General features: G+C 54.2%; 1 protein-coding gene across 7 annotated transcripts in view; it reads left to right on the top strand.

Annotated features, from left to right (window-relative positions):
* Window positions 1-27660, top strand: part of Hdac4 (histone deacetylase 4) — a 255217-nt gene that overhangs the window by 141453 nt on the left and 86104 nt on the right. For all 7 annotated transcript variants that reach the window (XM_047543426.1, XM_047543427.1, XM_047543430.1 and 4 more), the window contains 2 exons: window positions 9720-9964; window positions 21973-22123. In XM_047543426.1, the coding sequence (XP_047399382.1) occupies window positions 9720-9964; window positions 21973-22123 (396 nt within the window). The remainder of the gene's footprint in view (window positions 1-9719; window positions 9965-21972; window positions 22124-27660) is intronic.

Below are 27660 nucleotides of genomic sequence, written 5' to 3'. Positions count from 1 at the left end.
GAGAGGGCATGGTGGCTCCTTGCAGCAGGGAATGCCTGCAGGAGGGTGTGAAGCTGCAGAGGCGCCTGCCTGCCTGGGAATCAGCCTGCTCAGGAGCAGCTGCCTTGGCTCAGAGCTACAGACCGCACACAAATACCACCTAGACCTTTCCTTGCCAGTCAGAGAGCATTTTAGAAACTTGTAGTGTGGGGAGTTGGGGCAGGTAGGGTGGAGGGAAGAGCTGACAGGTTATAACATACAGTTGGAGTAAAGCACGCGCCTGGTGTTAACCGTAGCCCTTTCTTTTTAGGAGTGGATTCTTGTTCCTGTCTCTGTGCTCCATGGGGGCCAGGGGTTGGCAGTACCTTCCTGTTCTTATCGTTTTCCTGGTAGTGGGTGGGTGGTGGGCTGGGCCTGGACCTGCCTTTGGGACTGTTTCAGCCTGAGCAGCCATTCAGTACAGGGCTGGGGGCTGCTCCAGCTGAGGAGCTTTTCAGGAACGAGAGTCCACTGGGCTGCAGGCTATCCAGCAGTGGCACTGGATGGACAGGCACGGCTTTTGGTCCAGAGCAGAGCTTGAGTCTGAGCTGCAGGGAGGCACGGGAGCCAGGCAGGCCCACTGGTGGGGACTTAGCTCTGGGGTTGACACCAGATGTCCCTGTTTTTCCCCTAGAGAAAGAAAGCATGATGGTTTAGAATGTCAGCCCTGGAGCATGGGGGAGTCTTAGGCTTTGGGGTGCCCAGATTGTTGTACAGCGGGGTCCCACAGAGGAGGTGACTTGTGAACCCTGAATCTCCCATAGGAACCTCCCCATCTGGCTGCCTGTCTGGGTCGGGATGCTAGGGTCCCTTTCTGGATTTGCTGTTGATGGCTGTGGGGCCTGGCCAAGTTACTTTGCTCTCTGTGTTATAGTCCCCCCGTGTGGAATGGTGGAATGGGGTATGTATGTGTTTGAATCCCCTGTGGAGTTCCTCCTGTGCTACAGGCGTCAGTGAGCACACACCTACAGCCTCAGAGTGAAGTCAGCCTGCGGCACAGATGAGCGACAAGGAGGCTGGAAGGGAAGAGCCCTCCCCAGCAAGCAGACACCCTGTCCTGATGTCCCTCCTAGATTCTGGAAGCAGCTCCCTCTGGCCCAGAAGCAGGGTAACCCGCCTAGGTGTGTGCTCTCACCTTTGATTCCCTACTCTGCAGGGAAGACCCAGCTCCAAGGTTACGTGTAGCATTGGCAGGGTACCCCTCCATCCTGACCACGCAACTCCCAGGAACGCCTGCCTGCATCATGTTTGTAGTTATTTCCTTACTTCTGATTTTACTTGGAAACAAAACAGAAGAAAATAAAGCAGCCTTTCTTTTACCATGTTTTTTTTCAAGTGTATTTTCTATTTTAGTATGTTGTTAACATAAGCTATTTCTTTGGCATTGCACAAATCCACTTAAATGAGGCAAAGAGAGATGACATATTATGAAACTCACCTGTTTTTGAAGATACAGTAGGCCACTTCTGTTGTATGCATTTCCTACAGAATATTTCAAGTCTTTACATTGAAAAGTATTCCTGGCTTCTCCATGTCATCTTCTTTACACACAAACACGCACACGAGGTTAAATAGAATAATCGTAATTCAGTTAAGAACTCCTTTGGGGAAGATGATATTGCATGTAAGAATTTTGAATGGAGCTTGAATATGCTTGTTCAGTCCTTTAGAATGATAGTTTTAATAAGTTACATACTGGAAAGTTCCAAGGCAAGGTGGCAGATTGAACACTTGCATCTCATTTCACTCATTCTGGAAATTCATAGAAACTCCAGTAAAGATGTGTGTGTCCTAAGTCCCAACCCAGTCACTATGCTTACCCCAACACCCAGGTTCTGGTCTCCAAATACTCTTTCCCACCTGGGGGTCAGGAAATGTGTAGGAGTTGCCAGGACATCTTGTCACAGCAGAGAAAGGGGCTGCTCTCTAAGACCATTAGCAGGTGTTAGAAGGACTCAGGAGCCAATCCATGGGTTCCCTCTGGCCAAGGACAGGACCGCATGAGCACTCCGAAGGACGGGGGTTATTGGGACACTGAGAAGCATGCCACCTCTTCCTTGCTCTCATGCAGAGGCTGCTGGGGGCCCGCTCATCATTTTCAGAAGTTGGTAATAAAGGAAGAAGATTGAGCATTTTGCTGTGCTTTCTTATAAAACCTGATTGTGAGAATAACATGGCAGCTGGTTTGGGATCATTTCTCACTGTGGAGCTCATCCAGCCGAGAAGTGAAAGGGTGGAGGCAGGTGGGCCTGTCTGCAGGCCTGTACGCTGTGGCAGTGGAGGAGGCTCTCTGTGGGCCGCCCGGGCGCAGCAGCTCCCTGCAGCTGCTGGCAAGTCAGGAGTCTGCGTGCTTCCGGGACACACCCCAGTTTGCGGGAAGCTGGGGCAGGGAGCACAGCCTTCTGTCCCAGGCCCACATTTTGCAGCCTCGGGGTGGGTGGCCAGTGTCTTCAGTTGGTGTTGGGGGTGTGTAGATTAGAAAGACTTGGGAGAAATGCAGCAGCTGTTTGCAGTGTCTGCACCCTTCTGGAATCACGATATGAGCAGAGCATTTTTAAGACCATCTAAAGAGGGGCATTGTCTGATAACATAGAATTCACAGTGTGTTGATGGTGTGTGTTCTCTGAGCTCTTCTAGAGGTGCTTGCCAAGACCACCGAGATGTGCTTCAGTCTGGTCTGGCAGGAGCAGAGTGGGGTGCAAGGAGGATGTGAGAGGGACCCAAGAGAAACGGGGAGCCTCTCGAACAGTTCTTTCTGCTGCTGGCTTTTGAAATCATCCACAGAAGATTAAAATGCACATTGCTGTGGAAGGTCAAGAACTAGCCAAGGTGGAGGGATGAGGGCCACGCCACCTGCAGAGTAGGTGTCTAAAGCAGGGGGATGAGCCTCAGCTGAATTGGCAAATGAAGCAAAGCCAGGCCCCTGGCCAGCCGGGAAAGCTGGTGTGAGCTGTACTGCCACAGCCCACCGCTTCTCTCGGAGAGGGGGGCAGGAAGCTCGCCCCCAAGTAGATGGGGGTGTTCAAGGTGGAAGAAGCGGGACCCCCACCCACAGGTCCTCCACTGTGCTGGGCGATGGCACCGCACCGGGGTGCCCACCCAAGGGTTGTCCCAGGGAGAGGCCACTGCCTGGGAGGAGCCTGGGCCCTGGACCCAGCAAAGTGCAGGCGGAGAAGCATGCCCTGCCCCAGGCAGAACTTCTGCCTCTGCTCTGGGGACACTTGGCACAAAGTTTCCAGGCATGAAAAGCAGCCCTAGCAGGGACTCCAGATAAAAAATGAACAGAATTAAGAAGCAGACTGTGCAGACAGAAGGAAGCTTACTAGTGTCAGCAGCGCCCTGCCCCACTCGGTGTGGAGGGCACGTGAGCCGGGCGATAGTTCTCAGGACGTGGCCACTCCATTTGTGAGTTAAAAATAAAGCAGAGGTCGTGAAACATTCTAGGAGGCGAGAATACGTAGCGAAGGAAATGGTGTGTGTCAGTGAGACTGTTGAGAGGCCAGCGTGGGAGCCATCCGTGACCCCGTGTACCCAGGAGCACAGCACCAGAGAGCTGCGGGAGCTTCCCACGGGAGCGCCTGAGCCACCACACGGGAGGGATCTGAGAGGGCTTCCCCACAGGCAGGACTGGGAGGTTGGGACACAAAGACAAGGAGAAGGTCTCACAGACACCCAGAAAGATGAATCAAGTCATGAATGGCTCCACGTTTTCAGCGACAGTCCTGGGAACACAGATTGAGTGCTATGCCTTCAGAGTTCCGAGGGAGGGTTTTCCAGCCAGAGGCCCGTGACCCAGAGCAGGCGCGCACAGGGCAGCCCAAGCGTGTCTCAGACTTGCCGCTGAGGCATGCATCAACTTTCCCAGGACATGGGCGGACCTGAGTTCCTGCAGAATGAGAGGATAGGCCAAGATACAATATGGAGCGGAACAAAGGACATGGGAGAGCCAGCCTGGAACAAGACCCAGGGTTCCCCGGGGCAGGAGAAGGCGGGCGAAGCAGGGACGGCGGTTGCGTAGGGGACGGGTGACTGGCTGAGAGGAGCCGTTCAGCCTCTAAGGCAGGGGTGGTCAGGGCCAGCTTGCTGCTGCTGTCTTCACCCAGAACAGTGGCTGGGATAGCCTGCTGGACCTTGCTGTGCACCTGACCTGCCTCAAGCCGGCTGTCGCATCCCTCACCCTGCCCTGCTGCTCAGTCACCTGAGGACACCATTCCTCCCCAGAGTCTTCTGCTTGGCTGCTCCTGAGGGCCACAGGTGGCCATGGCACCACACAGCTTTCTCCCCAGCCCACATCTTTGGGCATTCAGTCTGCTCCACAGATGCCAGAGCCAGGGTGGCTTTGGCTTCCTGGGGCCACTCGTGATGCCCTCCCAGAAGGAGCTCTGGTCACTAAGCCAGAGCTGATGGCAGACTGACTTGAGACCCTCCTGCCCTGGGAGCTTGGTCGCCTCTCCTCGGCCCACACCCTGCTCCTGGCCTTCAGTGCTACAGTGCCAAGAGTGTGCTTGGAGAGCTGTCAGCAGAGGCATTGAGACCACAGAGAGAAGCCAGAGGACGCTCACCACAGCCAGGCTGTTCCCAGGAGGAGATGTGCAGCCCCAGGCTCGCCCAGGTGACTGGTCTTTGCGGAGCATTGGTCTCCTTAACTGCTCTTTTACTTCATGTGTAGCTTCCTAGTGTGCATGACAGTAAAGGGTGAACACAGTAAGTTCTGCAGGCCCAGTGCCCTCCCCACCCCCAGCCACCCCAGGAAGAGGAAATCGTGGTTACATGGTTGAGAGAGCGGTGATTCCCCTCCCTGTGAATGGGTCATTTTTTTCCTTGAAGAGACCCTCGACTCTGGCCGTGCCTTCTGGAGAACACTGCTGCTTTCACTGTCTGTGTGATGCCGTGAAGTGGTGTCAGGAGAAGAGGAGCCGACTTGTGTCATGGAAAATCAGCGTCCTGCTTTACGACAGTGCCTTTAAAAAGGAGAGGGAGACTGACAGACCTTCCTGTTGTGCCAAGAGTTCCCTCCAGGCTGACTGGTCTCTCCGGGACTCTGAATGCTGTCTTTGTGCCCTCACCAGCGTCAGAGCCTGATGGGGTCCTGCTGGGCTCAAGGCAGGGTATGAAAGGACTTTGTGCTCCACCCTGGAATATTCATGGGAATACAGGCTTTTCTGTGTGGATGCTGCTGCTCGCAGGAGAGAAGCTCTCATTGTTTGCTCAGGGCACTCTGGGGCAGAAGCACCAGCAGCTTCTGTTGGGAACTCAAGGCATTTCCAGGGTTTTTGATACAGAAATAGCACAAGTCATGTTTGACGCAGCTGCCAGGGCCGCACAAGTGAATGGGGATTGTGGTTCCCAGCTCTGCAGCTGGCATGCTGGCAAGGTTTGGCACAGCTTGGCTGCAGTCCCCCACCTGGCCTCCTGAGGCTGGCACCAGGGAGAGAAGGTGGGGTTGCCTAGCAGCCCACGAGTGGGTCTGCTTGTCTGCGAAGGTTCGAGTCCTTGTTTTTGTGTCCATCTGTCGGGGCAGCTTTGTTTCTGAAGGTGAAGCTGCAGCAGTGGTGGTTGTGGGACATGGGGGTTGCTGATGAATGTCGTCCGGTTTCTCAACTCCACTTTAACTTGCACGGCAAAGGATGGTGAATCAAGGCTAAACCTCGTCCCTTTTCAACACGTGGTGGAAAAGAAGGAAGCACTGAGGACCTGCTCAGAGTTCCGTGTGGCTTTCTGAAGGTGATGCTGCTCCTAACTCAGCCCTGCCTGGAGCTCTTGCACTGGGTTGCTCAGAATCAGCCTGTTCTGGGAGCAGAGGGAGAGTGGTCTGCAGCCTCCTCCAACCCAGGAGCTCCCTCTGTGGCGTAGAGACCAGCATGCGCTGCCAGCTCCCCAGCATCTGGTCCTGCCAGCCGCCTGCAGCTGTGTGGAACAGTGTGCGGCAGAGCTCCTGGGGCAGACCTGTGCTGGCCACGTCCTCCTGACCTGTGAGGCACCGGTTGTTGAGCGTGCTGGGCTGGGCAGAACTCGAGGGAACACCTGGAGAGAGCTGGGACCTGGGAATGGAGGGAGTCTGCTCAGGAAGTGCAGCGGTGTGCCTTGAGGGCGGGAAGCACGGTGGCCCCGCTGCAGAGGATGGGCTGCAGGGGGTGTTCTCAGGCCACGTGTCCTGCCCACGCCTGATCTTGCTAATCGCCTTGAGTCCAGCTTATATATTCCTTTTAAGATGAAATTTAAGTCAATTTTGGGAATCTTACAGATTTTCAAGAAAATAGCTTCAAAAAGCACTTAAATCAATAGAACATTAATAGCTTGAGTGTATTGGATGAAAAAGATTTTTTTTTTTTTAAAGCAAAACCCACAGTGAAACCCTTGCCTTTGCCGCTCTTACCAGTGTGAGGCTGTCTCCACTGAGCTGCGGGGGCCTCACAGCGCTCCTTCCTTCCCCAGCCCTCCCCAGTGGTCAGCCTGTGCATACTCAGCCCTTGGGGCACATGGCCAGCCTCAGCTGGGTGGGGAGCTGTGGGTACCCCACAGGCCTCTGCCCCTGAGAAGATGGCTTCCGTGGTGTCTCCATCATGGCCAAGTTAACACTGCATTGCTAGGTGCTTTGGACATGAGTTCATGTTCCCTTATAGAGGCTTTGCTTCCAGCTACAGAAGAACGTGAGGAAAGGGAGCATCGTTCAACTGGCGCGTGGTGGGCACAACCGCCCATTTCTCACCCCACAGCCTGGAGGGGCCCCACCTCCTGGAGCTGCCTCTCCCTCCCACCCCTCTCTCAGGCCAGCCTGCCGTGATGCTCTGGCACTTGCAGGGGCAGGGCTGCTCTCCAGGCTGGACATCGGAGACCCTCTGTTATGTTGGGCCTGGACCCTTGCTCAGGCCGTTTTCTGTCTCTGTGAGGTGCACCCTCATGGGTTCCTGAGTGGACACTTCCCCAGAGCTGCCATCAGCCCTGCCTGCCCTGGAGGCATCTGGCACTGACACAGGTGGCTGGCTGTCTGTCCTTAGGACCACGAAGTCAAGTACTTGGCCAGTGGCGTTTCTAAAGTTAGTAGAGGGGCTCCTTAAAGTGGTTTCTACGTCAGTCTCCACAGAGACTGGTGATGCCCTCCCAACCCCTGAAAAGTCAGAAGCAGGGAAATGACTTGCTAGAGTGAGCCATGGGTCAGTCTTCTGGGGTCCCGCACCTTTGGGACAGCCTTGTTACCCTTTGATGTGTTGGGTCTCACTGGCTCGTCTGTAAGCAGAGGTCATGTGGCTGTCTTCCTCCGCGTGGCCCAGTGAGGTCCACAGGAATGGCGCAGCACCCAGCAGGTGAGGCAGTGAATGTGGACGGCTTCTGTGTGCTTGTCTGGACTAAAGATGCAGGGTCACTGCTTAGCCAGCTGAGGAGGCCGGGCACCTCTGCAGCAAGTCCAACATGCTGAGTAAACGGCCGCAGGCTGTCTGTTCACACTGCGTCTGACTCAGAGCAGCAGTCTCCTTCTCCCTGGAGGGCAGAGGTCTGCAAGTGCCCAGTGCATTGACCGAGTGAGGCCAAGCCCATTCTGAGCCCGTCCGTGGGCACAGAGAAGGGGGTTGGTGGCACGCCCCATCTGCCCCTCCTGCGTTCCTTACTCAGCTCTCCTCCCTGCCTCCATCGCATCTCATCCCTCAAAAGGAAGCCTGGGGCACGTGTGGGAGGCCCTGACATCTCGTCGCCTGGCACTGTGCTACATCTCGTGACAAGGAGGGTCCCAAGGACAGGGAGGAGACGAGTGCGACTTCATGTCCCTGCATGTGGGGTGGGTCGCTGCTGCTGGTCCTCCCCTTAAACACGCCCAGGCCAGAAGCCTGGGGAAACACGAGCCTGGCACCAGCTTAGACAAATGTGCACTGAACGGGCCGGGGCTGCCCGTCCCTGACCTAGGAGGCCAGGAGGTGCCCCTCTCTGTGCTCATTAGGAGGGAGGAGAGAATGCATAGGGGATACCATCACATGTACTGAGGGCCTCTGGTCACCTGTGACTTGCTGTCCAGGGAGAGTGGCCTGGTGGATTCCTGTAATGTGGGCAGTAGGCCAGGACAGGAGCCGGGTGCTACTACAGGACAGCAGTTCCCACCAAGGAAGCCCAGGACCTCTGTGTTTGAGTGGCACCCCTCCCGCCTGGACCCCAACCTGGACTCTGCCCAGAATGCCCACTGCTACTGAGGACACCAGACGGGAGAGTTCAGGTGACTCTGGGAAGCATCTGGGGTCAGCATCGGTGCTCCCGCCTGTGCCTAGGCCCACTCCACAGCAGTCTCCCACTCCACCTCGGCAGAGGAGGGCCAAGTGCCAGCACCAGGGCCCAGCAATTTGAGGACTACATCCAGCAAGGGATCTACTTCCTAGGTAGTGACCACAGAAATGCTCCAGACTGAGTTGCAGGGGCCACTTATGGCCCAGCTTATCTGGACTGTTAGACTTGTGACTGTGGAGTAGATTTGTCCTAGGAGCTAGACTATGGCCAGGGTTAGTTTAAGGTGGTTGGCATCTGAGACTGGAAGGTCCTGTGGGCTGGCTCAGGTTACTGACCCGCTCTCGGGGGCACACCAGTCTAGGTCAAGAGTGTAAGATGCTGACCTGAGGGACAAGCAGCTTATCCTCTCGGCCTTTGGACTGTCCTCTGAACTTCTAGCCCTCCCAGAGAGGGAAGCTTCTGGCTTCTTTCTCTGCCTCTGGGATTGGTCACTGTGTTTTGGCTGGTGGAGAGAAGTGACCAGGGCAGGGAGAGCATGCACCCTCACCGAGACCCAGCAACACTTCTAGAGCTGCCTGAAGTGCTACTGGTGTCCCTGGACGCACACCAGGAGACGTCTGGCCCGTGGCGAGCTCCCACATGTGCTTACTGCCCTCCCGGCAGGACCGTGCACCAGGAGCATGGCTGGGCTTGGCAAGCTGAGGTGTGACGTGCACCTGGCTTCTGCATCATCACTCACTTTAGGACGAACCACTCGAGGCTTGAGATTGATTCAGCACTGGCCTCTGATGAGTCACGCCGCATCTCTTCTTGAGCAGTGACGAGGATCGTGGGGTGCGGAAGCCCAGCCTGATGTGTGCCTGTGCTGCCAGTCAGGAGCACATTGCGTTGGCTGTGGTCGGATAAACATGTTTTCCAAAGGGCACTCATGTCGCCATGGCAACAGGCTCCCACGAGCATCTATCTGGACCACTTCTGTGGCACATGCTGTTCTTGGGACTCACATACAAGTCTGCAGTGGCTTCTTGGGGAAGAGGAGGAAGGGACAGAAGGAGAGAGCTGGCAGTTTGCCCATGCGTGTGCTGTCACTCAACTACTCTCGCTGACCACAGCCTTTTCCTGTTTTTCCTCCTTTTAATCATTTTCAGAAATGACATCCGACAGGCCTATAGGCCTGTGACAGGATCCTTTGGGAGCAGGGCCTCTGTGGTGAGGGCTGGAAGGAAGAGGTTGGTGCAGGCATGCCTCCTGGGCTGACCTTCTGGCTTCTGTGACCTTCATGTTTGAGGGCTGGAGCCATAGAGGCCCCTGAGTCTCAGGTCCTGAGCCTGTCCCCACAGGGGCTAAGGTGGGGCCTCGGGACTTCCACAGTCCTTCAACCCCCAGGGACCCCAGGACTGATGCCAGCAGGGCTGTGGGGGAAGGGCGGGCACCCTGGGGCCAGCTGTGCACCGCAGTGACTGGCTCTCTGTGCTGTGCTCTCTCTGCAGTGGACGTGGCCTCAGCACTGCCTTTGCAAGTGGCCCCCTCGGCAGTGCCCATGGACCTGCGCCTGGATCACCAGTTTTCACTGCCCGTGGCTGAGCCAGCACTACGGGAGCAGCAGCTCCAGCAGGAGCTCTTGGCGCTGAAGCAGAAGCAGCAGATCCAGCGGCAGATCCTCATTGCTGAGTTCCAGCGGCAGCACGAGCAGCTGTCCCGGCAGCACGAGGCTCAGCTTCATGAGCACATAAAGGTGAGCAGCTGCAGTGCCCTCTGGGCGACGCCTGCTTCCTCCTGCCCGTGGAGTGCCCAGACCAGGGGCCTCCAGGTGGCATCTGCTTCCTCCTGCCCGTGGAGTGCCCAGACCAGGGGCCAGGGGCCTCCAGGTGGCATCTGCTTCCTCCTGCCCGTGGAGTGCCCAGACCAGGGGCCAGGGGCCTCCAGGTGGCATCTGCTTCCTCCTGCCCCGTGGAGTGCCCAGACCAGGGGCCAGGGGCCTCCAGGTGGCATCTGCTTCCTCCTGCCCGTGGAGTGCCCAGACCAGGGGCCAGGGGCCTCCAGGTGGCATCTGCTTCCTCCTGCCCGTGGAGTGCCCAGACCAGGGGCCAGGGGCCTCCAGGTGGCATCTGCTTCCTCCTGCCCCTTAATGCCCGCCCTGTGGAGCACCAGGACCTGTGGACCAGGCGGGCCTCACTGAGGCCGCGCAGACAGCCTGGGCCTGTGTGTCCGTGTGTGTCATGCAGGATGTGGGTACTGAGACGAGTAGTGCAGTGTGGAGCCTCCCTTGTAAACACGTGTGCACAGGAAGATCGCCAGCAGCAAGGAGCACAAGGTAGCGCTCTGGCCTCCGAAGCCTGCACATGTGTTCCTGGGGACTTTCTTACCTAGTTTTCTATACCTTTTGTGACTGACAAGGAGGAATTTTATTTTAATTTAAAAAGAGTAAGAAAGTGTTAACAAAGACCTTTGTTGGCACTTACCATTTACAGCTATTTAGTCCGATCCCAGACTTTAAAATTAAACAAATTGAGAAGGAACCTTAGCCCTGTGCAGTAAAGCTCTCTGAGAAGCGGGCAGGAGTGAGGTCTGTGGCCATGACGTGCTGGCCACATGGAGAGCTGCTCAGCAGCAGTGTCCGTAGAAGTGTGCAGGGCGACCCTGAGCTTAGGTAGGTAATTTTAATGTTTTCTGGTAGCCACCCTAACGAGAGTCGGAAGCCCCCCAGGCAGGCTGTGCAGGTTACCCACTGCTGTGTGACAGAGCCACCCTGCTGTCGACGGCTGAGCAGGAACCATGCCTTTCCTTTGCTTCTGGGGTGAGGCGTCCAGGAGCAGCCAGCTGGTGGTCCTCACTGAGGGCCTCAGGCGATCACAGTCCTTGCTGGTCAGTCTCATCCAAAGTGCTGCGTGGACAACAGCATGCAGATGTGCCTCAAGCTTCTCACGCAACTGTGGGCAGGAGCCGCAGGATCTCATCCATGCATGGGGCTGCTCCCAGCATGGCAGCAGCCTCCCCAGAGCCAGCTGGCCATCCAGAGAACCCCTGCCTGGAGAGTCTGGTCTGGGCTGTGGTGCCCCAGCCACGTGTGCACGCGCTTCCCATCCCAGTCTAACCTCCTGCATTGTGGGTGGTCCTGGACAAGGGCTTGTCTGCTGGGCTCCTAGCAGGTTACCGGGAAGCTGCCATTGCTGTCTCTTCTCGGTAGTTCCCCCCAGAGCCTGGCTTGCCCTGGAGAAGCTCCAAGACTCCTTCCAGGGGTGTGCGTGCTTCAGAGGTGGTCCTGAGAGTGAGAGCTTTGTCCTTGGCCTTCCCAGCCTTGTGAGATGGGGTCTGGGAAGCTCCCTGTTGGCCTGAGCTGCCCGAGGCCTTGTGGTTGTCTTCTGCTGTTGATGTAGCAGCAGCCACTGCTGCTTCTTGCTTTGGGGTCTAGGGTAGGTGGTGGGGGCCAGGCCTTGAGCCTTCTGACACTTCGGTCTGGCAGGAGGTGGACACCACGAGCCCTGGACCTGCTGGTCTCTGTACTGTGGACAGGCCAGGCCCACTGCCCACGTGGAGCCCTGACCATGGGCGTGATACTCAGCCTCTGGTCTATGGCACTGGGAGAGGGTCTCTGCAGCCAGCTTGGGCAGTCCTGTGTTCCAGCGGATGGCCCAGTCAGTGAAGTCATTCCAGGGAAGGCTTGCAGCTCACATGCTGGCCTTCAGTAACTGACCGGGAGCAGTCTCACCTGTAAATAAAAAAGTGTTCTGTATCAAGTTGCAGTTTCACATTTTCCTGACTCCTAAAAGGAAAAATTTAAAAATGGATTCTTATCTCAGGTGTCCCCTGCACATAGCCTGCCTCACAAAAAGCCCAGGGCCCGGACTCCTTGGCAGCAGCCACCTGGTCAGTGCCACCACACACCCTGATTGTTGTTTCCTAGAAAGAGGAAGGAATGGCACCCACTAGGGCAAGTCCAGCATGTCCCCATCCTTGCAGAGCACTCTGTCTCCTGCCCTGCCACTGACAGGCCACCTGCTGTGCCACAACTCTGGATGACCCTGTCAGCCACTGGTCCTGGCTCCTTGGGACATGGTGGTGCTTGTGTGTGCTGGCTGTACTTGAAGACCCTTGCTGAATTAGGGTTCCCTGTAGTGTGCCTCCCAGTAATGCTCCTGTCCTCAGCCCTTAGACAGTGGGGGTCCTGCCAGGGCACACGATTAAAGACTCTTCTAGGTCTCAGAGGAGGATTCTCCAAAATAGTGCTCTCATTACGTGTAAGTTGAATTGGTAACTTTTATAAATAGACAGTAAAAGAGAAACTCAGAAGTAGAACACACCCTGCTTATTTGAGAGGGTCGTCAGGGTAGTCCTAGAACACAGGACGCAACACAAATCCTGGATCAAGGTTACTCTAACTGGGGTCCACCTCCCCGACCCCTCTTCTCGCCTCCTGCCGCAGCATTTGCCTCACTGTTCTGGAGCTAGAAGAGGGCTCTCCTCCCTCATCCTCACTCAGCACCTGGAGTCCAGGCTGGGCCATGCTCCTTGTGGCCAGCTGCACTCCTGGAAGAATCCCCCTGACCTGCACTGTTGGACCCTCTGAGAAGCATTCGAGGTCCCAGAAACTCGCCTGCACAGAAAGAAGCTCAAAGTTTTATTTCTCTTTGCATTTAATGGTTTGTTTTATTGTTTCATTAAAATGGAGATCATAATAGCCTTTGAGCCTCATACCTCTATCATTGCATCGCACTCCTTTGTTGTGATGGTTTAACTTGCTTCATGCCATGGTACTGTGTATGGTGTTTGGCAGTGGCATTTGTCAGACAGACCTCTTGAACACACAGTCTAATTAGTGTCATTAAGTCATCAGTGAATCTGGATAGAATTTTATGTTTGGAATGGGAGTCGTTTTAGGATGTAACTTAACCTTGTTAATTTGGTAAGTAAGGTCTCTGTGCGGGTTGCGATGCTCAGATCGCCGCCCTGCCCACCCGAGTGCACAGGCGTCCACTGCCATTTCCCAAGCCCTTGTGTATTCCACCTACCCTTTTTTGGCTGAAGAACTCAGTGTTTGCATCCCTGTGACTATGTGCATATATCACAGCTGAGTCTCAGCACAGGATGGTGACACTTTTCTCACACAGTTCTTAAGTTTTCCTGGAGGTGATGATTCCTCCTTTTCCCTTTTACTGACTTTCCTGTGGCCTGAGGCAAATCCAGTCCCATGACCTGAGAGACCTTTGTGCAAGCCTGAGGTGCATGACAAGAAGATTGGTTCTCCAGCACAGAGAAATGAGTTGAGAGCAGCAGGGCTACAGTGCTGTGGCGGACCACAGGTTTCCCGAAGAGCTGGGGACGGGGGTCACGCTGCTGTGGCGGACCACAGGTGTCCCGAAGAGCTGGGGACAGGGGTACGGTGCTGTGGCGGACCACAGGTGTCCCGAAGAGCTGGGGACGGGGGTCACGCTGCTGTGGCGGACCACAGGTGTCCCGAAGAGCTGGGGACGGGGGTCACGCTGCTGTGGCGGACCACAGGTGTCCCGAAGAGCTGGGGACGGGGGTACGGTGCTGTGGCGGACCACAGGTGTCCCGAAGAGCTGGGGACGGGGGTACGGTGCTGTGGCGGACCACAGGTGTCCCGAAGAGCTGGAGACGGGGGTCACGCTGCTGTGGCGGACCACAGGTGTCCCGAAGAGCTGGGGACGGGGGTACGGTGCTGTGGCGGACCACAGGTGTCCCGAAGAGCTGGGGACGGGGGTCACGCTGCTGTGGCGGACCACAGGTGTCCCGAAGAGCTGGGGACGGGGGGACGGTGCTGTGGCGGACCACAGGTGTCCCGAAGAGCTGGGGACGGGGGTACAGTGCTGTGGCGGACCACAGGTGTCCCGAAGAGCTGGGGACGGGGGAGGCATTGCAAGACTGAGAGGAGCACCTGAGCTACTGAACCCTAGACCACTGGACACAGAGGCTGACCACAGGTCACAGCCAAGGTCAGCCTGCTTTGCTTGTACCAGTGGCAGTGGCTGCTGCATAGAGCCTGGAGGGCCCAGCCGCACACCTGACCTTCAGTCCCCGGTTGGTCTTACGGAGTCCTGGGCCTTTCGTTTTCCTGGTGCAGTGCTGGTGGTCTCGTCACTTCTGCAGGATGCCGTTATGCAGGAGGGCAGCAGCTCAGTGTCCATTTGAAGCTGTCACCTGACCGTTAGTCTTGCTGCACATAGCTGTCTGCTCATCTTCTCCTCGTTTGTGAACCAGAGTTCTTTCTGAACACCAGCACTGCCTCCTCTCTCTGTAAGGGCTTACGACCATGTCACGTCTGCCCAGCCCTTTCTGTCCTGTGCCAGCACACACAGCTTCTACTGGAACCCTTGCGGAACTTAGGCCCTCCAGGCCTGCTCTTGTACACTCACTGCCCCTATATTCGTCTAGACAAACCTCAGGACCGTTGCTTATGCCATCTCCACATCATTGTGGAAATGTATTGAACCTAGCTACTAAGAACTTCCTAATGCGAATTGCCACCCTAAGAATATGATGTCACTCTCTTAGTTGAGAGTGCTTCTGTCCTTAGGAAAAGCCTTTCTATTTTTCATATAATGCTCGTAGATTTTGTGTTTTTATTCTTGCGTGTTTTATATTTTTGTTTTTGCTAAAAATGAAATTATTTCTTCATTTTACCCCGTTTGGTTACTACCATGTGCGGACGAGCCCAAGTTCATTATCTACGTGTTAACTACATTGTGTACAATTTCTTGCTAGTCCTAATAGTTTTTAATTGATTATTGTATGATTTCCAGGTAAACTGTGACAACTGCAAATCACTGGTCTCCTTTTTAGATCTAACTGTATTAACTACAATTTGTACAACCATGTCGAGGTCAGAGTCATCTGTGACGACCTCCCTGCCCCCGTGCGAACAACACAGCAAATGGAGGTCTGTCGGCGTGTGCGTATGGTTTACGTAACACAGCAGGACTCTGCTTCAGACTCTGGTGGCTTTCCTGGCTGATAGCATCAGGGTTTCTTCTCTGAGGTTGACATCGTCATTGGGTTTGGACTCGTCGGAGCAGCTGTTCCTAACGAGAGCCCATGGCGCATGGGGAGGGTTGGGTGTGCAAGGCACTGTGCCAACCCGTCGTACCTAGAATGAGGCCTTGGTGTCTGGCCAGTGGGACCCCACATGGCCCTCCTGTGGACCCACTTCATGGCAGCATGGAGCAACTATGAGAGGAGTGTCCAGCTGCACTGGAGCTGGCCCTGTAGCCACACGCAGCCCTGGGGATGCTCCGCACCCAGCATGCATGTGGAGCACTCAAATAAGAAGCCGCTCAGGTGAACAAAACCCAGACCTGAGTCCCTTTGTGGGCATGTCACATGCCACATGTGGGGGAGTGCTCTAAGGGGAGAAGGTAGAGTGGAATCTGTCTAGTCCTCGGGGTTTGCCAAGTACAGGACAGTGGCCAGCAAGCAGGCCGGCTCTCAGTGAGCACAGAGGAGACTAGCGTCTGATTTAGGGATTGGTCATTCTGTAGTTAGCCAGAGTGGGGGCAGCTCAGGCTCGCCACCCCTCCTGGAACAGCTGGGTGCAGAGGACTAAGCACAGTGGGAGTCCCCAGCAGGCAGACTGAAGGACAGTTGTTTGCAGATGAAGAGCAAGAAGGCTGTGAGCTGCTGATGGCCCTGGAGGAGAAGGGCCAGGACCCTTCCAGGCAGAAGGTGCTGAGCTGAAGCTTGAAGGAGAAGCTGGAGTTAGAGCCTATGGATGGGCAGGTGAGGCTAGAGGAACCAGCCACTCAGGACAAGCAGACTGCCCTGTTACGCTGGGCCCCACCCCTCCTCAATGCCGTTCCTCCCCGTTCTTCCCGCCCCTTCCTCCCCCTCAGCCCCCATTGCTCCTCCCTCACCCAGTGATGCTTTATCCATAATTCCAGGAGCATTTGCTATGGCCCTGCCTGGCCCAGAGCCTCAGCACTGGACATGTATTCCTGCTGCAGACCTTTTCATGGACTTTAATGCTAAAGGGCACTCCTGCTTACCTTTGTAACACTTGAATGTCCACTTTTGGGTGGGAACAGCAAGTGAGCGATGTGGGGGTACTGGTCACTGCTGGTTCTTCTTTGAGGGAAGATGGGAGTGTTTCTAGAGCACTCACATGTGGGCGCCGTTTTGATTGGAGTCAGTTTTCCAGCAAGTGCAGATGGAAACAGTTTCATAGAGGAAAATCATTTTAGTTACAAAAGCTCCATGAAAAATCACCATGGCCAAATGGCACATATTTCATGGGTCGGCACCAACCCCGTGCCCAGGGACGACTCCTTATTTGTTTCCTTGCTGTGTTAAAAATTGCATCCTGGCAGATAGGGTAACTGGACCTTCCCCATGCTTATCTCAAAAAGATAAGCGAGGTAATGCCTAAAACTCAGCGAGTGTCTTCCAAGAGAGCTGCAGTGTTGCGGGGTTCAGTGGTCTCAGTGCTTGAAGTTCCAGGCCCACTTCTAGCTAGGAACAGACTCATGTTCTTGCCGACTACTCCAGCACTCTTCAAGAATGCACTTGACATCTGTGTTCTCTTCACAGTATTTTTCTGAAGTAACAGCCAAGTCAGTAGCAAGAACAGCCATTAGCTTGGATCCCTCTGGGATAGCAAGCCTGGGACTTGTGCAGGGGTGGGAAACCTTGGGGATGGGTGGGCTGGGAGCCCAGGCAGGGCTGCTGTGGGGACAGGCCCAGGTCGAACCCTGGCTGCGCATTTTTCAGAATGGTGATGGCTTTTGTGGATTAAGAGGGGACAGAAGACCTCATGCATTTGCTTATCTTGGACATCAGAAGCACTGGGTCACGTGGATGGTAGGGGCTATAGGTGCCCCTGTCCTGCCCTGCCCTGGCCAGCCTGCACCTAGTGGCTTTGATCTCCGGGGCAGTAGCCCCAATACTCTCTCCACCCTGTTGCCAGTCTGGGGCCGTCCCACCAGCAAATTAGAGAGGAAAAGCAGGAGAGGCAGAGGAGCCCTTCCCTTTTGACTCAGTGCCGTGTGAACAGCAGGGCAGGAAGAGGAGTGCAGATGTGTGGTCCAGGTGTCATGTCGACTGTCTTGCAGAGAATGTGCCTGGTGCCTGCCTAGTCCAGGGCGCCAGAGCAGTGCTGTCGAGGCCAGCTTATGTGAGGAGGTGGAGCCCACAGGTGGGTTTGGTTTGATTTTTAAGTCTGAGCTTAAATGTATGGCTAAACAATATGTGGATGATTTTTCATGTCTTCTTGCTTTTCACAGTTGCTACCATTTACAATTAGAAAAGCATGTTTATAGTCAGAAAACCCCCCAGTTACTGTTGGTATCTAGGTAAGCATAGCTGCCAAGTGTCTGTGGCCTCTTAAAGTTGGTGGTGGCCCTTGGAACACCCTGGGCACGTTTGGCTGCAGGACCCACGCACACAAATGCAGGTGTCCACAGTACCTGCCCCAGGGAGTGCCTGGCCAGCAGGGATCCAGGAGCTGGACTTCCCAAATGGTCATGGCCTCTACATTCAGTGTTTTCCAAAACCCCAGACAGGAAGATTGTGGTTCAAGCAGAACTATGAGCAGTCCTTATCTTAACTGAGTGTGATGCTATTAATGTGCTTTCACTGAACTTGAACTTGACTGGTAATTATTGAGACTCATAGGAGTTTGAACAGGGTCAGCCCACTGAGCCCTCTTGGGGCCTGAAAAGTTCTCTGACCACTGCTGAGACAGTGGTTGAATACCTGTCTCCAACTTCCTTCCTTCTAGCACAGTGAGCTTTATTTTAGTTAAATTTTTAAAATTCTGGTTGAGAACCAGGCATAGTGGCTCACACCTATGACCCCAGTAACTCGGGAAGCTGAGGCAAGAGATGGCAAGTTCCAGGCCAGCCTTAGCAACTTAGCAAGAGGCTGCCTCAAAATAAAAAGTGAAATGAGCTGGGATGTGACTCAGTGGTAGAGCACCCTGGGTTCAATCCCAGCACCACCCCCAAGGAAATGTGCTTGGGTTTCCACTGGAATATGTGGAACAATGTTTTATTTCATTTTATTTATATTTTGCAGTGCTGGGGTTGGAGCCCAGGCCTCCTGCACACTAGGCAAGTGCTTTCCCACTGAACCTCACCCCCAGTCCCTACGCAGTAGCTGTGTACTGTATTCCAAAGTTGGAATCAAAGAAACTGCATCTTGGGGAGCTAATATGTGGTTCAGAACTCATTGCTGGCTTGGGAAAGTAAACAATGGAGAGTGTGGTGTTTTCATTAGTTTTGTGTTGTTAGAAAACTTAAGTTGTAGCCATATTATTTTAAGTTGTTCATTATAATTTTAGTCTGCAAAATACGGCTGTCTGACAGTTCTTCACTCGTGGGCTGGCCTTGCCTTTGTGCATTTGATGAGGCACTGCAGGCAGATAGCCGGGGAGGGTTTACCCGTGTGAAAGGAGCACATCCCAGACCCCTGCCTTTGTTCTTGGGTTCCGTTCCTGCCTTCCCCACATCCGTGCTGGCAGGGCGGCGTGCAGCCTGCCCTCTGGAGCCACTGGAGACCTGTGCCGTCTGCCCTCGGAGCCAGAAGCACGCGTGCACTCCAGCTGAGTGAGGCTCTCGTTTGGGCTCTGGCTGACGAGGGCTGATGGCCACCATCAGGACTGCAGAGGAGGCCTGAGGACCGTGTGGTTCTGGGAAGAGGAGAATGAGTCTTGCTTGCGCCCGCCGCCCTTGGCTTCCTAGCCTCGAGGTGCAGGGCATCCTTCCTGGTCTGATGGTGCAGCGCCCACCCACCTGTGACCAAGAACAAGCTCAGTGCTGCTCTTGGGGACTCTGGGAGTCCAGGCTGCTGTGTGTGATCACGTGCCATTGGCATCCAGGAGGATGCCGCAGTTCTGGGAGTTGTGAGTCTGGGTTTGCGTCAGCTTGTCTGTGTTGGCCGTGTCTCCTCTGTTCATAGTAAGGAAGCAAGCGCGCCTCCTGCACACTTCTGCAGAGTGACCACTGAGCAGACTGAGCCAGGCGCTGCTGTGCGGGTGGTGGTTTGGAGTGGATGATGATAACTGTACCGTCAGGTAAAAACCAAACTAGAGCACCAGGAAGCCCTCCAGGTCGTGCCTTGGTGACGGTGAGGCATGTAGGTGGAGTCCCGATCCGTTGCAGGGGCACAGGGACACCCTGGTGGATGGCTTTACCTGTGCACACAGCACAGGCCCTGGGGGACTCAGCCTGCACGTGTGCAGGTGTTTGTTCTGTCCATATATAGGTGTGTGGCGCTGTTCTCAGTGAGAGCATGAGCCCCATGGGGCTGCAGACCGCACAGGTGGAGAAGGGAGGCACTGAATCCAAGGGGTCTCCGTGGGAGCAGGAAGAGCCGGGGCTCATGGCCAGACAGTGCAGCAGGGCCTTCCTCCTCCTGCCCCTGTGCTGCTGGACTGTCTGCGGAAGTCACTGAAAGGCATGGATCTCTGCTTACGTGTTTCTGTCCCACTGTCCCCAGAAGGACATTTAAGTCGGTGGTCTGAAATGTGAGGTTTTTCTGTGGTAAAGGCCATAGGTGTGCACACAGTGCCCACGCACATGGGTTGGCCTCGGAGCTGGGCTGGCTCCCCGTGCGTGTGCTGCTGCTGGGTGGGTGTGAGCCCTTCTCCCTTGTCCAGACCCACCAGCTTTGGGAGGCAGCATCCTCATGGGAAGGGCATGCCTCGCAAGGGTGGACAGCCTCCTGGTCTGGTGCTGTGTGCCAGGCCTCTCCCCACCTGCCTCTCCAGCACCGGTTTGGGGCCTACCTGCACCACACTTCAGCTCTTCTCTCCAGCTCCTGCACGATGACTCCTTCCATGAATGCCTTCAGCTGGCATGGTACGGACTTGGCTCATTCCCTCCGGCGAACCCTGGCAGGCCCCCTTGGATAAGGACTGCAGGGCCCCTCTGGTCCCAACTACCAGCCTGCTCACGGTGCCCTAGATCCTTGCTGTGTATGATCACAGCTGTGACTGAACAGCTCTGACTGTGGCCGAAGCCCCACTGGAAAGTTTCTCTTGCATCAGGCCGCTTCCTTAGCAATGGCAGAGAGGCCAGTCTTCAGGATGGTCCAGGCAGGTCAGGTGAGGCCGCAGATAAAGGTGTCCATCTTGAGGACAGGAGCGGGCTTCAGTCCAAGCTCCCTGTGGAAGGTGTTGCTGCCCAGTGGTCTTCTGGGGCCACCCTCAAGCTGAACTGCAGGTGCAGGGTTCTAGCACATTCTTCTCTTTGTACAAGGCCTGTGTAGATTGGCAGTTGTTTTGCTTGTTCTCCATTATTGCCAATTTCTTTGGTTTTGCTGAAAAGTCATTTTTCTGGCGAGTACCTGTGTTCCACACCTGGTCTGTAGGGTTTGAGAATGGAAGAATGCAAATGTTCACCTTATTCAACAGCACCGCTCTCTCCCTTTCCCTTCACGTTGTTGACGTGGCGTGACTTGGATTTCCCAGAGCCAAACATGCTGGTAAGTGACATGGAATTTTAGCCAGAGGTGCCTTTGGGCAGCAGCAGTCCTGTGTCCTTCGTCTGTCCAGTGCTCCAGTGAGCGTGGGAGCTAGGTAACAGGACCATTGCAGGAGCAGTGCAGGAAGCTGGGGTGCCCGCCCCATCTGCCTGCCAGTCTTGGGCAGGGCAGGGCTCAGGCCAGGCCCTCTTCACAGCCTGCACACTCCCAGGAATATGGGGTTTGCATGCAAAGTGCCTAGGGGCAGCTCTCTACCCAGGGGTGGAGGGTCCTCAGGGTGACCCCTGGAGCAGCTCGGCAGGTGCAGCATGGTGCTGTGCTCGAAGGTCAAAGGTCAGCCCAGCCCCCTCTTCTGAGGTATCACCCAGCAAGAGTTGGGAGATGTTTCTGAATGCACTGTCTCCTCCCCATGGGTCCTGTCGGAGGTCACTGTGAGGGGCAGTGGCAGCACAGTCGCATGTACGCACACCTGGGCCCACACAGCACAGTGCTCACACTCGCACACAGACTGGATGGCTGCTCTGTGCACACCCCACTTCTCCCTCACTTACTCCGTCAACTGAGCAGAACAGCCACTTCAGGAAGCTGGAGCGCCACTCTGTTCCTACCTGCCTGGGCCGAGCCCTCACATGCTTTGTCTCTCTGTACCTGGGTTCCCCCTACGGCTGCTATTGGACTCAGATCTGGATGTAGAGCACTCTGAAGGGCCCTGGTACATCTTTGCTGCCGTCACTGTTGCCGTCGGTGGCTGAAAGGATTCTGACATGGAGACCTCCATACCAGTCCGCAGGCCATGCTGCTGCGGGTGCCTGCTCACACCCTGCAGCCTCTTCTTCCTCAGGCGGAGCATGGCCATAAAGCAGCACGGGAGGCACAGCTGCTCAGGTGACAGCAGCCAGGCAGGTGGAGAACCCAGAGGAGGTGCAGGGCACCTGGAGGCCCCGCCCTGGGGTGGAGGCAGAGGCCTGACCTTGTTGTCATTTTCAACCTTTCCCAGCAAATTAAGTGAACGTGGGATTTGGCTACTAGCGAGGGTTTCCCCATTTATTTTGGATGACTTCTGGTATCCCTTGTCTTATGCTCACGTGCTTGACATATTCTTATTAACTGACAGCAGCCATTGACATGTAGTTTATCTGTGTATCAGAAACAGTGCAAGGGGCTTTCCCTTTCCCTTTGGTATTATAATTGCATTTACTTATCATGAACAATTTGAATCTTTAAGTTTCTAACTGGGTAAGCGGGCTGGTTCCTGGCATCGGGCGTCTTGCAGGGCTCTGACCACCTGTGTCCTCCCTCCACCCACAGCAGCAGCAGGAGATGCTGGCCATGAAGCACCAGCAGGAGCTGCTGGAGCACCAGCGCAAGCTGGAGAGGCACCGGCAGGAGCAGGAGCTGGAGAAGCAGCACCGGGAGCAGAAGCTGCAGCAGCTCAAGAACAAGGAGAAGGGGAAGGAGAGTGAGTGCCCAGCGGGGGTGGGGGGCTGGGGACCAGGAGAGCGAGTGGCCAAGGAGAAGGGGAAGGAGAGTGAGTGCCCAGCGGGGGTGGGGGACTGGGGGAGCTGGGGTCCAGGAGAGTGAGTGGCCGGAAGGTCTGGGGGGCAGGAGGGCCTGGAGGGATTGGGGGCGGGGGCGCGGGCCAACGTCCTCAAGTCCACCTTACCCGGGGCAGCCAGGGTTCCTCCTGAGTGCCAAAGCAAGAGTCCTGGGCACAGCTTCTGGGTGGACGAGCGTGTCAAAGCCTCTGTGGCCCTGGAGGGCAGGGAGAGTGAGAGCGCCACTCTCCTAGTGGACGCCCTGACACCACAGGGGCACGGCGTGTTCCCGCTGTGAGGTCTCCGCCTCTTGTGAGAGCATTTCTAAGTGTCTCGAGGGTGGCACTGGCTGCAGGGCTGGGTGGCCGTCCTTCCACTGGCCTTGCATGTGTGCACCCAGCACGCCCGCCCCTCTTCCTGGGCAGGCCTACACTTGACAGCAGCCAGGAGACCTGTTTGCTGCTGCCCCTGGAGAGAGTAGAGGGAGGTGTCTCCAGGAGGTCACAGTGCCTCCGTATTGAGAGCCCCTCAAACTGGGGCTTGCGGGCAGTAGGAACCCTGGGGTCTCTCCCTGTGGCACTGACACTGTTCCAAGCACCGCCCTCCCCCCTGACCAGGAGAACCATGGGCTCTGGGTGCACTTGTGTGCTCTCCATTTGTGGTTTTAAGTGACACACCAGACCTGTCATCAGAGGGCACAAGTGCAGACTGAGGACATTAGTACTTAATTGAACTTGGTTGTTGCATGGTCCTGACAATAGTTGAAGATGTGCCTTTTCCTTGGTGATAGGATTCCATCCAAAGAATGCAGGAGATGTGCCTTGGCACCTCCCGCCAATCAAGGGCTCAGCCACGTGTCCGTGGCCACGCCCCTGGGCTGCAGATCAACTCTGCAGGAGTTGGGCAGACTGTGCTTGTGCTGCCTTGTGCTTGTGACAGGGACATACAGGTGTGAGCTGCTTCCCACATTCCGTGCAGCCACTGCGAATGGACTGTGTGGCTCTCTGTGACTTGTATTTCTTAGAAATGTTTTCAACTTAAAAGTCTTTGAGAATATCATCCTTTAAAACTCTTAATATTGAGCATATATGAAAGAATATTTATAAAATATACATGAGGCATCCAGGAGCATAAGGCAGAGTTCACCGCTGTCCACACAACAGTTGAAGGAGTAGTCACGGGCTTGCCCTGAAGTCCCCTCTGAGCCAGCCTGCACCCCACCCACATGGCCCCACCCCAGCCTGCTGGAGAGTGCTGTCCATGCCCATGCCTGGTCTCCTCCTCGCAAGCGTTCACGCTGCCCCTGGAGCGTTGGGGCGGCGTGCGGACTCCGCAGGCATGCTGCAGCTTGCTCTCAGCTCCTGTCTGGTGCTGTGCCATCAGGGAGCCTCACGCCGCAGTCCCCTTCTCCTGCCGCTTCCCACCTGGGGGCTCTTGGCATTTGCTGGTAGCTGGAGTGCTGCTGTGGAACCCAGGCCTCCCTTCCAAGGCCTCTCTGCTGCAGTGGCAGCGTATGGCCGCGAGATAATGCATATTGCCTGACTTACAGACTGTCAGTGTGTCTAAGAGGAACGAAACCAATAGAGATAGATACTAAGATTTATTGAGGATCTGCTTTCTCTGATTGTGGGCTGGCCAGCCAAGTCTACGATCCATAGAGCATGTCTCCAGGTAGCCAGGCCTCTAGATGGTCAGGCCTTCCAGTGATCGAGTCTCCAGCTGGATAGACTGTTACATGGACAGGTGATCAGATGGTCCGGACTTTAGGAAAGGCAGGCCGCTGGCCCTGGTTCTTGGCTGTGGGGAGCCTCAGTGCTGCTGAGGGACTTTCAGCTGACAGCATCAGGCCCACTCACCGAAAGTACAGTCAGCCCCAGGCCAACCACATCTAAAAAGGATCTCTGGAGGCACCTAGATGAGCCTTTGATTGAATAAAGGGGTGTGGCATAGCCAGTTAACACATCTGAAGACCGTCCCACCAGATAAAGCCAGATGATGTTCCAAGGTGCTTGTACCCGCTCCCCTGGGAGGCAGGGAGGCAGTGGGTGGGAGGAGTGCTCATCTGGGGAACAGCCTTCTGCAGAGGAGATGGAAAGCACGGGAACCCTGAGGAGCACGTGTGGCTCTTTCCCCAGCTGCCGTCAGCCGTGGTCTAGAGCCACTGTAGGAGCAGGCAGAGTAGGCTTAGGGGCCCTTGCTGTGCCCAGGGGCCAGGCGGTGGGCTGGACCATGTCAAGGAGCCGTCGGCCTCCAGGCCAGCGTGCAGACCTCAGCAACGGTGGAGCTGCTGCCTGGTCTGCCGAGAAGCAGGTCCAGGAGCAGCAGGCGCAGGGGTAAAGCTACAGGCCTCCACACTAGCAGGCCGGGGCACCTGCGGTGCCCAGAGAGAGACGCTGCCTTCAGCTGTGCTCAGTGCCACTCACCTTCTGGTTCACAAGGGCAGGTGACCTGCGGAGACTTTTCTCTCAGCAGGAGGCACCCCAAGCTTGATGTGCAGCATGCTGACAGACCTGAGAGTGTTTGTCTTCAAATACAGAAAATGGCAGTCATCCTTACAGATGATCTTAATGAGGCTTCCTGTAAGTTTTGATCTGCAGATGCTGTGTGCTGGAAGCCGTCTTATAAGGCCTGTCATTTAAACATAGAAAAGTATACACTCTTCAGTGCATAAGGAGCTTATGGGAATGATTTAACAGATCACACACCTGTGTGACCTCTGCCCAGCCAAGCACCTAGGCCAGGGCACACCTGCAGCTAGAGCTCCTTTCTTCTCAAAAGTCACTCTTCCCCTGACTGCTAGCACAGATGAATTTAGCCTGCTGTTGAAATGTGTGTAAGTGGAATCATTAACATGTAGGATTTTGTTTCTTGCTTCTTTAATTCAGCGTTAAGCTTGTAAAATTCATACCCATTTGGCATTTAGCAAGAGTTTGATCATTTCTCTTGCTTCTCACATCCTGTTTGCAAATGCACAGTATTGTGCCCATTCATAGCTGATAGGTATTTGGATTGCTACCCTAGCCAGACTGTTACACACAATGCTGTGGTGTGCATTTTTGGAGCACGTGGACAAACAAGAAGTGGAATTGCTGAGCCATGGGGTGTGTGTGACTTTAACATCCACATACAGTGCCTAAAGTTTGCAAAGTAGTTGTATCCATCCATGCTTCTGCCTGCTGTACAGTAGTTACTGACACTGTCCTCTTAGTCATTTTAATCTCAGTTATGCAGCTGTACCGGCTGCCTCTGAAACTGCATTTCCCTCATTACCAGGAGATACAGCTGATTCGCCTATGCTCATCAGGGAGATGTTCTCCTGCCTTTGAAATGCTTGTTTAGGTCTCTTGCCCATTTTTTTTTGTTGTTTTTTAATGAGTCGTTATGGGTTAGATATGAGTTGTTCCTCATGGTAGAAATCCAGGGTAACTCAAGGAATCAAACACATGCTCAGAAGTAGCTCCACAAGGCAAACTGCTTCTGTAGAAGGGTAAGCTACCAAAGAAAAGCCAGAATGCCTGGGCAGACGGTCCCCTGCATTTGTCCCTAAGGCAGCACTGTCCCTTACTCTGGTAGGTTACAATCTACATGATTGGCTAAGTTTACAACTGGGGTGGGCAAGGGGAAGGGCCTGGTTAAAATGGCTACGATTGGACCTTAATCCCACTTACGGCTGAATGCTGTGTTCTGAGAATGGGCCACTGAACTTTCTGTTTCTCACAAGTCCTCCCTTTTTTATGACTTTTGGTCTCGTTTTCATTTTTGTTCTTGTGGCCTTTGGTGTTGCCATCCATCCTAGACACGCTAACTTTCTGAGGTGGAAACTGCCCGTGGTAATGAGTTCGCCCCTTGTTAGTAGTTCAGATCACCTTCCTGATGATCAGGAGCACCTGGTAAGGTCGTTCCCAGCTCAGCTGAAGCTTGTCTTCTTTCCAGGTCTTGATTAAAATCAAGTCACCAGGCTGGACATGAAGAACGGCAAACTCCAGAAAAAGAGTCTGAGTAGCAGCTCGTAATAGTCATACCAGAAATGAAAACAACCAAAACAAATTTTTAAAAAAGAAAGAAAAGAAAAAGAAACATAGGTCTCAAACTGACTCAGAACAAACTGTGGCTCTGACAGAGCTTTTTGTGATATTTACCAGGCGCTCCTGTGTAAAAACCCTTCCTTTATCACCTCCCAGCTTTACTGACTTTTAGGAGGACTGACACAACGCACATCTCAAGTAAAAGAGCCATTGCCTTTTAGATGTCCATGCATGGCTCTGCTTTGGTCAAACTCTCCAGCCAGGTGTTTAAGGCCAAGTTGGTCAAAATCGACCTCGTTCCCATCCACTGTTAGGATCAGCTGAGGTTGTCAGGGGTCACTCTTGGGAACGTGTGAGAAGCCTCTTGACTGCTTTAGCTTTTCCTCTGCCAGTGTGTCATGTGCAAGGATGGGTCAGTGTCTTGCTGACCACATGTGGCTTCCTTGGAAGCATCAGGGACATGCCCTCTCCAGTGGCCCTCCTCCTTGCAACTTGTGAACTGGTTGGCTTCCTGTTCTCCAGGGTCCTTACTATCCCCCCAATAGGGAGGTTGGGTAGCTCAGCAGAGTCACAGGTCCCTTAGAGGGTCCTCTTGTTCCCTGGGTCCTGGCTGACCTTAGAGGACAAGGGCCAAAATATTGGCTGCTTTTTCCTTGGCCCTTTTACTTCCTTAACTTTGGTCTCCAGGTCACTTTCACCAGTCTTGAGATAGGAGTTCTGGGTTTTAAACTTCAATATCTATAATTTTATAGTTACCCCTCCATTTAATCGGTCAGTGTTAGTGCTGGAAGTCAGCTTTATATCCTGTCTGTCCTATAGTGTTGGTGTGTTGTCTCAAATTAACTCAGGTTGTTCTATCAGAAGCAGTGATTCTGCAAAATATTAGCAGGCAACAGATACAAAGTTTTAAAGGAAAACCCAAAATGAAATTAATGAGCAAAAAACATATTTAGTTTATATAATAGCTTTGAACCAAGAAACGTAATCTCTATAGCACTAATACATATTTGGTATCTATTTTACCTCCACAAAGACCTCTGTCAACTCAATCACATAAGATCCTTTATAAATATTACTTTCTTTTAAATCTCTTGTACAGCTTTACTTATCTTTTATAATTTACCAAAACTCTTACTTAGTTTTTATTATATCCCATGTTTGTTTTTGAGACATTCCTTATAACAAAACTCTTATCTTTTGAACATAACTTTAAATGTACTTAATTCTGGCCTACTTTGGAGTCTTCCTAACATGGAGTAGGGTGAGAGGTAGAACCTTATCTCAGGTGAGGTGGGGCTCTTGACAAATCTTAGGTAAAGTCCTTTATTTCTGAAGCTGATCTTTACCTTGTTCTTAAATATCATTTTACAAAGTTCTTGTATTGTTTCCTGAGTCTATCTGAATATCAGCTAAATTAATGCAACATTACATCTGAA

Source organism: Sciurus carolinensis, chromosome 3 (genome assembly GCF_902686445.1).
Source record: "Sciurus carolinensis chromosome 3, mSciCar1.2, whole genome shotgun sequence".
NCBI lineage: Eukaryota > Metazoa > Chordata > Mammalia > Rodentia > Sciuridae > Sciurus > Sciurus carolinensis.
The sequence above is the reverse complement of the archived record's forward strand: the minus strand, read 5'-3'. Positions and strand labels throughout refer to the sequence as shown.